The sequence below is a fragment of the Balaenoptera musculus genome, chromosome 5 (genome assembly GCF_009873245.2).
Source record: "Balaenoptera musculus isolate JJ_BM4_2016_0621 chromosome 5, mBalMus1.pri.v3, whole genome shotgun sequence".
Classification (NCBI taxonomy): Eukaryota; Metazoa; Chordata; class Mammalia; order Artiodactyla; family Balaenopteridae; genus Balaenoptera; species Balaenoptera musculus.
Window position 1 is genome coordinate 28,108,891 of NC_045789.1, and position 12,308 is coordinate 28,121,198.

The 12,308-nt window shown below is 38.3% G+C and overlaps 1 protein-coding gene across 3 annotated transcripts in view; it reads right to left on the reverse strand.

The window, feature by feature from the left end:
* Positions 1-12,308, reverse strand: part of SLC10A7 (solute carrier family 10 member 7) — a 253,249-nt gene that overhangs the window by 48,365 nt on the left and 192,576 nt on the right. For all 3 annotated transcript variants that reach the window (XR_005020096.1, XM_036853914.1, XM_036853915.1), the window contains 3 exons: positions 11,862-11,945; positions 1,937-2,102; positions 731-782 (listed from right to left, as the gene is read on the reverse strand). Coding sequence is in view for 2 of the 3 variants with exons in the window: in XM_036853914.1 (XP_036709809.1) it covers positions 731-782; positions 1,937-2,102; positions 11,862-11,945 (302 nt within the window). In the remaining variant the exon portion in view is untranslated. The remainder of the gene's footprint in view (positions 1-730; positions 783-1,936; positions 2,103-11,861; positions 11,946-12,308) is intronic.

The following is a 12,308-nucleotide window of genomic DNA, read 5'->3' on the forward strand; positions in this document are numbered from 1 at the left end:
GCACTTAGCCCCCCCACAATGAACCTCATTCTGCAGGCACTGGATGACCACTGAAGGTCTCTGAACAGGAGACCTATTATCAGGACTCTGAGTTATTGGAAGTAGTATGAAATACACAAGAAGAGTTCAGTCTGGAAATGAAGAATAACGGTAAGACATCCATGGCAATAGTCTAGGGAGAAAGAGGCAACGAGAGCCTGAATTAGGGAAGAGGCTTTGAAAGCACAAGAAATATTATTACTGAGGTAGGATCAAGACATTTAAAAAATAATAATGTGAAGGATTCCAGTCTGAGTTACTCTGTGGATGGTAGTTCCATTAAAAAATATGAGAGAAAGAGGAAGTACTGGGGAAAAAGATTAATTCCATTTTGGATATTTTGAGTCTGAGGTCTTGTTAAGACAGTCAGGTGAAGATATCCAAATGGTAAGTGACGAGCAGTGCCAGAGCTCCAGAAAACAGTGCAGTGGAAGGTCTAGGCTTCATCAGCAGGAAGCTGAGAGCTCGAGCCAGTAGAACGGAGGAGGCTACCTAAGCACAAAATGTGAATAATGAAACGAGGGCCAAGAACAGATCCTTCGGTAACTTCTACAACTTGAGGGCGGCAGGAGCAAGATGGAACAGTCAGGAGACAGGAGACCAGGTAGAAGAATGTAGGGGCCTAGAAGCCAAGTCAAGAGCATGATTCGTCAATTAGGAAATTAACAACAAGAGATACCAAATCACTTACCTTGTTGAAAAGATGAATGTTAAAAGCATAAAACTCAGCTGAATGGAACAGACTGAAGAAAAAAAAAAGATTAAATCTAAATTAGCACTGTAAAATCAGTATCTGTAGCATACTTACTGGTATGCTTCGTTTTATCTGAAACTTACGGGAATTCAAATAGAAAAATAAACAAACGAATAAGTGAAACACACACACATTGCTAAACTGACAGAATCATTTAAACTAGTGGGACTCAACTTGTTCTTTTTATTTTATTTTTTCCACGCCTCGCAGCATGTGGGATCTTAGTTCTCCAACCAGGGATCGAACCCGGGCCCCCTGCAGTGAAAGCACACCTGGGCCCCCCACCCCTCCCCCCCGGCAGTGGAAGAGCAGAGTCTTAACCACTGGACCACCAGGGAAGTCCCTCAACTTGTTCTTAGTGAAGATATCCTCAGATATAACCTATGATATTTGCTACTCAGGGTAACTCTAAAACCCTCTTTGATTTAAAGTTTGGTTATTTGTTCAATTTAGGAAGAGCTGGTTTGTACTATGAATAATAGCACATAGCATAAATGTGGTAGCATATAACATATATTTTGGAATGACTCATGTTGATTTTAATAACAAAACATTCTTTGATATTATAATTACCAAAGTAGTCTTTGGTATTACTGGGTAAATAGAACGAAAGGTTAGTTTTGGACCCTAGCAGTTACTTGCATTTTATAGCCTGCTGCTTCTTAAAATGAAACGATATTACTTTGGGTATATTTTAATAGAAAACATTATGTAAATAGTCACATTTTAACCAATGCAGCCAATTACTATACTTAGAAAACAACAGTACCATATATTATAAATCCTACTTTTAATTCACAATAAAGGGTAAGATTAGCCTCAAGTTACAATAAAATAAATTGGCAAAAAAGTGCTCAATCTAGCATTTGAATTTGACAGCTATTATGGCTTCTTTCATCTGGCATCAACTATTGTAAATCAGACATAAAAAACAAAGGAGATTAGGTCATAAGTGCATAACTGATGTCTTTTTCAAGAACAGATACATACGATAAAGTCACTGAGTCCGTACATGCAACACAAAACCAAGTATCCCTTTCTAATCAAATGAACATTGGCAATGAATTTAGGGACCACAGATGGCTTGGCTTTGCTGTTGAGGAGGCTGAGGAGACAGCAAGGATATCCCACCTTCCAACTTACTTATGAACAGTATGAGAATCAGACTGAATTTATCCAGGTCGATATTTGGGTTCGAGAACGTGTCGCAGAAGGTTGTGTAGATGATCATGAGGAGTACACTGCTGCTGACAGCACCAAAAGGAGGCTTCTTTCTTTCAAGCCAGTCCTTGATGTATCTTCGGACAATCTGAAACACAGAGACCAACAGGTTGCCTCTTTTCAGAGATGGAGGGAGTTGAATTGGGCATTGCAAAGTGATTCTGACAGCAGAAAGACATAAAGGAAAGAGAATAATTTGGATGATGGCCACAGTGGATTTCAAAGCTTCCCTGCCACACCACTCTTCTCCTGGGGCATTTAACATTTGTAGTGCAACTTCCACTGGTGTCCATAATGAGAGTATGTTTTCCACTGCATTCAAATCCATCCTTAATCATGCCAAATGCCCTTTGCTAGCTGTCACTGAGACATGCCCATTAAGCCTCCCCAAAGTTTATCTCCTCTGCTGACCCTAATGGATGTGTGTAATTATCACAGCCCCCTTTGCCTCGATGGACAATTCCAAGTGCAACTTTGGGAATCTTAACAATCTGACATCTTCAAGAATTTCAAGACAGTAGATAATCGAAAATGATCCATGGAACATATTAATATTTAAAATGCTAGCAATGCACCAGAAGTTTTTAATTAAATTATAACTCATGCTTGAAAAGCAAAAGTGCATGTGTTGTGGGAGTTTAAATAATTCAGACTCTGAATATCTAGAGTTTTTGTGAATCCAAAGACAAATGCCATTTGCATGCTTTTAGAATTCCAGAATTAACACTTAAAAATGAATAAACCTGTCCTAACTTTCCTACAAAAGGATGAGTGAAATATGAAGTTATATGGCAATCCTCTCATATTTTAAAATCAAGTCAGATGTTTCAAATCAGGACAGCCTGAACATTGGCGATAACTTGAAGTTTGGATATAAAAGGGAACCACTCTATTTAAAACCTTTGGCTTTTGAAAGAAGCTGAACAAACCCGATAATGAAGACTAGAGTTGAGAGACATTAAGTTTTGAGTCACTCATTATCCTGCATAATTGAACATGAGATTTCACAACAGGCTGAATTACCATGATCCATTAGCAATAATGAGGTCAGGGAACTTCTCCTGACAAGGCTGATGGGGTTCTGTCATCTTCCACTCTGTCACTAAAAAGGCTTAGTTCGCGATGAGGCATGCCTTCACAGATACTCAAGAACAAATAAACGACTCTCCAGAGAACCTGTGAACAAACGGCTATTGGATCGATTTCCTCCGCTCTCAAGGACTCAGTAAGTAAAACAAGTGTTGAAAAAGGGTGTCAGGGCAGAAAGCTGACCAGTTGGTATGAAGTACAGGTGCAGCACCTTGAAGGTTGGGTGGGGTGGGAGGAGAACAAGGGTTTTATATATAAATAGTGGTCAAATATTTTTAAAAAGTAGATCTTGTAATTAAAGTTACAGCTGCATTTATAAAAAATCATGTTTTGTTTTTGCACAAGTGATCTGAAACCATAGTAATTTATCTAGTGTTCATTTCTTTCTTTAAAGTTTAAATGTAGTGAGGTAGAGAGAAATAAGAGTAAGTCTGTCACATAGTATTATGGACTGATGTATTAGCACACAAATTTTGGTGCCTGAGGGACCCAGATAGTCCCATGTTCAGATATGTCACCATGGGGGTAGTTGCTTAATAGAAGGCTACAGAGACTTCACTTAAAAGGTCATTTCATAATCTGTTGTTTCTGGTAGCATAAAGCTGGTAATTGGTCCAATTCAGTGCAACCCAACTTCTTTAGGAAATAAAATAAATGGAAATTACACAGAGTTATTGAAATTGATACTGTCCTCCAATTTTGTTTTAATATATAATGGTTAAAAACACAGAAGTCCTCTCTTTGCAATAGGTTATAGAATGTATGATCCCAACTCCAAAAGTATTGGGTTGGCCAAAAGGTGCCTTCGGTTTTTAAGTAAAAATAAAAGACACATCTTTCATTTTCAAAGAACTTTATCGAACAGCATATTCACCCTTTTGTTCCACTACCTTCTGCCATTTTTCAGGCAACTTCATAATTCCATCTTCCCAAAACTTTTTATCTTTTTGAGCAAAGAACTGTTCCAGGTGCCTTTTACAGTCTTCCAGGGAATTGAAATTTTTTCCATTAAGAGAATTTTGTAAAGACCGAAATAAATGGAAATCTGAAGGTGCAATGTCTGGTGAATGCAGAGGATGAATCAGAACTTCCCAGCCAAATTGTAACAGTTTTTGCCTGGTCATCAAAGAAACATGCAGTCTTGCATTATCCTGATAGAAGATTATGCATTTTCTGTTGACTAATTCTGGGTGCTTTTCATCGAGTGCTGCTTTCAGTTGGTCTAATAGGGAGCAGTACTTGTTGGAATTAATTGCTCGGTTTTCCAGAAGGAGCTCATAATAGAGGACTCCCTTCCAATCCCACCATATATACAACATCACCTTCTTTGGATGAATACTGGCCTTTGGTGTGCTTGGTGGTGGTTCATTTTGCTTGCCCCATGATCTCTTCCGTTCCACATTATTGTACAGTACCCACTTTTCATCGCCCCTCATGATTTGTTTCAAAAACGGAATGTTTTTGCATTTATAAAAAATCATGAGACTTTGGTATGAAGTACAGGTGCAACACCTTGAAGGCTGGGAGGGGTGGGAGGAGAACGAGGGTTTAAATGTTAAATTAAATGTTTAAATGTTAACATTTAAATGTTTAAATGTTAAATGTTAAATCATGTTTTTTAGTCATGTTTCAAAAACGGAATGTTTTCATCACGTTTCAGTAGAGAATCGCATGTGGAAATATGGTCAAGAAGGTTTTTTTCACTTAACTTATGTAGAACCCAAACATCAAAGTGATTCACATAACCAAGCTGGTGCAAATGATTTTCAGCGCTTGATTTGGATATTTTGAGTATGTCGGCTCTCTCCCGCGTGTTATAACATTGATTGTTCTCAATTAATGTCTCGATTTGATCGCTATCAACTTCAACTGGTCTACCTGACCATGGGGCATCATCCAGCAAGAAATCTCCAGCACAAAACTTCGTAAAGCACTTTTGACATGCTCGGTCAGTCACAGCACCTTCTCCATACACTGGACAAATCTTTATTTGCGTTTCAGTTGCATTTTTATCTTTCTTGAAATAATAAAGCATAATATGCTGAAAATGTTGCTTTTTTTCTTCCATCTTCAATATTAAAATGGCTACACAAAAGTTCACCAATTTTGATAAGTCTTTTTTTTAAGTGCACACTGATATGACAGCTGTCACATACAATCTAACAAAATTGTTTCAAATGAAGTTAAAGACAACTAAGTGCTACTAGAGCCATCTTACAGAAAAAACTGAATGAACCTTTTGGCCAACCCGATAAAAGCATCTTCTTCCACTACCATCGACCTGTCTGACAAAATAAACAAATAAATTTGAATGAGGTGTAACTCGAAAGTCAAAGCCATTTTAAAAACCAAGACAAATCTGTACTCATCAGTCAACTTTATAAGCTGTGATTTGACTTAGTCAACCTTATTACCTCTTTCTTCATTACAAAGTACTCAAAGTCTCATAGTATATTAGGATTCTTTCAATAGGCAAGAAACACGGGCTCCAAATCCTGCATCCTGCATCCTCCTAGCCAAAATGCCTTTCTTCTAAACTCTAGCTCACAGAAACGCATGCATTCAAAATTAAATGACTTTTTTGCTTTTCCCTGTGGAGAGAGAAGGGGAAAAAAAATCCTCCTCAGGAAACTTTTTATTTTATTGTCTCACCTTCTACATTTTGATTTTCTTTATTTAAAATTAAGCACAAGGAAAGGTTAAAGGGGAACTAAAATTTGAATCCCTGTACTTCTGATAAGCTGAGTGACACGTCAATTACTGCATGACCTCCAAGCTGAACCCCTGGAAAAATAACACATCTTAGGTGAAGAAGGTTGATATGCAGAGGTAAGTGAGAAGTGTAACAGCCATCATTTTGTTTTCTTCATTTTTTTTCTCAGGGTATTTTCTTGTGTTTTAATTTCTACTCTGTCTCTACACTTATAAATTGATTTTTGAGTGGGGATATATAATGGATAAGTTTTCATGTTAAGTCTGAATTTTAAAATTTCTTCAGGTGGCTTCAATTTTCTTAAGATTATTTTCTTCGTGTGTTTTTATTTAAAAACATTTTTTTTATATTTTAATACAATTTTTAAAGGTTGCTTTCCATTTACAGTTATTACAAAATATTGACTCTATTCCCCGTATTGTACAATACATCCTTGAGCCTATCTCACCCCCAATAGTTTGTTCCTCCCATTCCCCCACCCCTATATTACCCCTCCCCCTCCCCACTGGTAACCACTTGTTTGTTGTCTATATCTGTGAGTCTGCTTCTTTTTTGTTATCTTCAATTTTTAATCCTCTATTCCACTGAATCCATACATTTTCATAAACTGCTTTGTTTCTTCATTAATATTCTGTTGAAATGTATAGTAAGGGATATGATATCAAATACAATTATGTAACGCTTATTAAATATTGAGTAGATTCAAAATAATATCTGTACACTTTCTAAAAAAGGAGAAACAATAATAATAGATGAATACAAGAAGCACCGATAACCTACTGCACTTTTCAAAAATTCTTTCCCTCTATTATTTACTTCCATTCTCAGGAGCAAGGTCATGCAGATATTATCCTGCTCAGTTTACAGTTGTAAACAAGGGCAGAGAGACCCCAAACAGCTTGAATAAAATGTTAAAAAGCTAGTCAGGTGGATGAGCAGGGCTCTGACCTCTATTTCCTGAGGGAATAATAGCGTAGGGGTTCAAGGTACAGACTTTGGAGCTTCTTACTTTGTCATCTTGGGCAAATTCCTTAACTTCCCTACGCCTCATCTCTAAAATGGATATAATAGTAGTTGTAGTGAGGACTAAGTAATTAAATAAATATAAAATGCTTTAGAACCAGGGACTGTACGCGGTAAATGGTGGCTATTCTTATTTCCAAGTCCCAGTTTGGTGATGTTTCTCTCACAGCACTGTTCAGCAATACATCCCACTGCATAATGTAAAAGTCACTCTTCTCTCAAAGCAATTCAAGTGAAGCCATGAAAACCGTTCATATCTAATTTTATAAATGCAAAATTTTACTAGCATTAATAACGTTAACTGCAGCTCTAGCTGGATATTATTTAATATGAAAAGCCAATCTCAAACTGTGAAACAAATCACTAATGAAAGACTAGAGAATGCATAAATGATAAATAATATGCTTTTTTTACTATTAATTTATTTAAAGAAAAGTGGGGTTTAGCGTGCTGTTTTAAAAAATATTTTTTAAAGGTGCTGGAAATTCAATTTCATTAACATTTATTCATAAATCTCTCAAATTTAATGCATAAAGTATTTGTCACAAGCACTTAGATACATTGAAGGCTTTATCAGAAGAGAAGAAATATTACAAGAACACACATTTTATTTCTTTCTAGAATTGACAGAAGCAACAATCTCCTAACCATCTATGGAAAGACTAATCTTATCTCACAGAGTCACAGCGTCTTCAAGCTGGAAGATATTAAACTCCTCATCCTACAAATGAGGTAAGTGAGGTCGTAGAAGTCGTGTGTATAGCCAAGCAGAGGCAAAGACCAAACTGGACCTCACGTCACATCACAGTCAGTCAATAATGATTTCAACCCCAAAGAAGTACTGTTTGGAGAAAACACACACCAAAAAAAGAAAAGAAAATCCACTCTCAGAAATATAAATAAAAAAATGGAATGATGAAGTTTTATCATCACTAAAAGATTATGGAAAATATTTTCAACTCACCCTTCCTGGTCTTTTTCTTCTCCCTCTAGTTCCCATTGTTTATTTAAAAGGTAACAATAAAATCTCATTTAAAGATACATGTAAAAGTCTATGGAGATGTTTATTTTCACAGTGTGGCATTGTAACCATGATGTGATTACAGTGGAGAAATGAGGCTACGTTGCCAGGAATCTGATTCCTCTGAAGTAAATAGTACACTGAGCACTTCTAATGAGGGTTTCAAAGATTGCATCACAGAGGTTAGGTCTGTCAGTCAATTACAAATGAGCAGAGAGATAAAAGAGCAGACAAGGTCCCTGGTCTCATGGAGCTCATGTTTTTGAGGAGATAAATAAAAAGCAAAAACAACAAATAAATGAGAAGCAGATAATGAACCATACACAGTAGAGGTTTAAACTGGATGATACACGAGTGATCGAGTGGGTAGCCTCTGGAGGAAGGGCGAGGAAAGGTCTTTCTGAGGAGGTGACAGGTGAGAGGTGCTCCAAACAGAAGTACCAGCCAGTGCAAAGGTTCTAAGGCAGCATCGAGGCTGGCCGCTTTCAGAAAACAGAAGCAAAGTCCGTGAGACCCAAGGGTAATGGGCAAGTGGGAGAGTGTTAGGGGAAGTAAAAGGGACTTGAAAATAGAGGACAGGGTGAAATAATCCTGTAAGGAAGCAGAGTAAGATATCTGGAAAGTACTGAATGACATTTTAAATTTGGGGTCATGAATTGAAAACAAGATGAGAACCGATCATATGTTTCTCTCTAGTGAAGCTGGAGACCTAGGGGAAATGGCTGCTGGGGGCACTGAGGGGATAGGTTCAAAGTTTTCCTCAGCCAATGTTTTTATACAGCTTACACCCAACTACTGAGTATGCTATTAAATATACTTATGAGAGAGTTTCCGCTTCCTGGAAGCTCACGGGTACATTACTGTCTCTCCCGATAAATACGACGGGTGAAGTAAGATGGGAGAACTGGAGTTTACTCTAGGCCCAGGGAGTCAGAGCACATCAGAGGGCATCTCTGTCTTGAGTCTTTAGGAATGAAGAGGAGTTTGCTGGCAGAGATGATGGCAACAACGAGATAAAAGGCACGGAGCAGTGAAGGGGCACGGTCAGGTGACGGGGTAGTGGGCACACCGCATGGCAGAAGAGGAGCCCATGTGAAGGGGTGGTGGGAGGGGACAGGCTGGGGTCAAACTGTCAGGGGCTTTGCGGGCCACACGAGGAGTGGGCGACAGGGAACCACGAGGGAAGCTTCTAAGGAGAGGAATAACATAATCTGGTTTGTTTTTTAGGACTACCCTGGAGCGGTGAACACATTAGATGCGGACTGGAAGAGATTCCCAGCAGAGAGACAGGGTTGGGAGGTGCAGTGATTTAGACAAGAGGTGGTGAAGGTGTGGCACCCTCTCTGGCATGCACGAGGCTGCTGAAAGATTTTGGAGGCAGAAATGGTGGCATTTAAGTGCCTGCCTGGATGTGAGGGAGTAAGGACGTGAGGAGGCAGGGTGGCTTCTAGGGGGAGAGACCGGGGGTGTGACTGTGAATTCCCAAGACTAGAATATAAGAGGTAGATGCAAACACAGAGAACTGTTTGTTTGTAAGTAGTTGCAAACATAAAGGTTTCCTCTTTGAAAAAAGACATTAGGGTACTTTGGTACTAGAGGACTTTTTAAAAACTAGCCCTCTTGCTTTTTGACTACCTTTACTGCTTTATAATTTACTGTAATACTTTACTACTGGGCATGCAAGCAATCTAACAATTCATTATTCATTCTGGATAAATAGTCTTAATTACATAAATAATATAATACTATATATTTTAAAAATCCATTGAATAGTGTAGACAAAGTTTGTTTTGTCCATATAATTGAAGACAAACATTTATTATTAAGAGAGATTGTTTCTGAGATCCACTAAGAGAAGAATGTGTGAGCCCCGAGTTATTATATGGAATTAATTTCAGAACCAAGAGAATAAATATGGGTTTAAACTAATACTGTCCAGAGCTGAGCAGGGCAGGTAGGTTCCTCTATAAGACACAGCATTTCCCTAAGTGATCGTAGACCTCTCACGCACTCCCTCCCTCCCTCCCTCATCCAACACGTATTTATTGGGTGCCTATGGTCTGGGTATGTAATGGCAAACAAAGCAAATGTGGTTCCTGTACTCATAAAGCTTACCATCTAATGAGGGAGACCAACCGTTAACAAGCAAACAAAAGATAAGTATATATTGTGACAAAGGCCAAGAAAGGACTCAAACAAGGTGTCACAATAAAGAGTAAAAGGGAAACGTACTTCAGGTAGGTGGTCCCAAGAAGGCATGAATTAAAGAGCCCAATGAGCAATGAGTTGCAGTGGGAGGGTGGGTAGAAAGACATTCTAAACAGAAAAATTAAGCAGCAATTGAGAAAAAGCCAAGGCTAGAGTTTAGGTAATGGGCAAAGAGTTAGAGAGGTAGACGCCGTAAGATTTATTCAGAATACCTGTTATGTGAGCAGCACTGTGGGAATATTTTTTCAAGGATTATCGTATATTTAATTAAGTGGTATTCTCTGAGTGCTTTTAAACCCTCCCCCTTTCCTGTAAGTTTAGTCCCTTTCCTAAAACTAAAATTAAAATTAAAAAAAAAAAATAGCGCATGTGTAGTGGATGCTGTGTTGTGCCCCCCAGACCCATCTCTTCAGGAACGAGATGCTTATTCCCATATCTGCAGGGCATGTTGATCGACTGAAAGATCTCAGTTGACTTCCTCTTTGGGAACTGCTGCTAAGAGGGCAGACTCACCCAAGGGCATACCGCGGAGGGGCAAGGAAGCCAGCATCTGATGACGGCTCAGCGCAAGAGGAGAGAAACCAGGCATGCGTGTCTTAGGCAGCACAACTCTGAGGGGGCGGTCCAGCCTGAGGCTGTGGCACCTTCATCTCCGTCCTACTTGTCCCACTCTCCCAGGTGTTGATCCCAAGGGTTCTCCCCCATTCAGCTTCCTGCATGGAAACCTCTGTCTCAGAGTTGATTTCCCAGAAAACCTAAGACAGCATGTAAATATTACATGTCTATACACGCACCATTTTTTTATTGTTAGTGCCTCAAAGAGTTGCTTCCTGTTTCGTATCTACAGGGAATTTGAAAACGATGATGAAACTATAGAGCACTTACCTGTATCAGGTTCTATGAGGACAGAAACTTTACATGCGTCATATTTCATTTGACCCTCACAACAACCCTTCAAGATAGGTCCCATTATTACACAGTTTGATAAATTAGGAACCTGGAGCTAAGGAGATTAAATGACTTGCCCAAGGTCACACAGCAAGTAAAAGGCAGAACTAAGAGCTAGAGTCTAGTTGCTCTTAACCCAACATCTGTGCTCTCTGCCATCCTAATGTACTCTTTTTCTAAGACTCACTCACTTTAGCAGTACATTAAATTCTGTACGCTGTTACTGTGGCTACCTATGATGAAAACAATGACAACCTTGTTTTTGAATCTGTATGCTCATAATTGAATTATATGCTCATCATCAGCCTGTTCTAAGAAGTTAGAAATTTCTTCTACGAGTCTAATTCAGTAAGAATGATAAGGGAAACTAAACTTTCTAAGGTCTAATTTTAAGAGCTAATAGAATTAAATGTTTATTTTATCAACTACAGGGTCACAAATATGATCACTGCTATCGGAGAAGCCTAAGAATAAGAAGAAGCCAGTCAAATGCAGATGGTTGTCCCCCAAATGGTCATAATTGCTGAGACCTTATCAGAAATCAAGGTAATGATCTGCTAGATGTTTCCAAGCTAGCTACATAGCTACAAAGAAGGGAGGATAAATTTAAAAAATCAAGATTGTGTGCTGGTGTCCCTATATAGAGCTATCTGTAAAGCAGATTGATGTTAATTAAAAAAATAAAAAGATGAGACCTTTGTGGCTGAGGAAACCTTGTGTTTGACAGTCTTAGATTTTCATTTAACCATCTCTTCCTCTATCTTTTCTCTCGATTGTCCTGACATTACATAAGAATTCACAATTTGATCTGTAAAGAAAAGAGCAGAGAGAATTGGAGACCTTACCTGTCCAATAATGAGGGGAACCACAACGGTCATAAAAAGCTGAGAAAAAATAGATGTAAAAGGCACAGAAGAGGAGGAGCCAAGCTGTAAAACAAGAATATGAGGAGTTAGAATTACTTTAAATCAGTTCTCAAAACTGCTGTTAATTAGTGTCATAAATGAATTCTCTCACATGCACAAAAACTTGGTAGCTATATACAAAGAGCAAGTGAAGTTACTTTTATTTTTGAAATTCAGCACGAAATAGACTGAGTTGTTTAATATATAATTTTTATTGCGAGACTAAGATTGAAGAAAAATAACCATTGTTTTGCAATTAACTTAAATTTCTTATTATTAAATACATTTCTGAACTGTAAAGTCATTCTGTGTTCACACTGTCTGTACTCATATGGCATATTTCACCTGTAATCATAGTTTATGTGATTTCTATTTCACCCGTCTGCA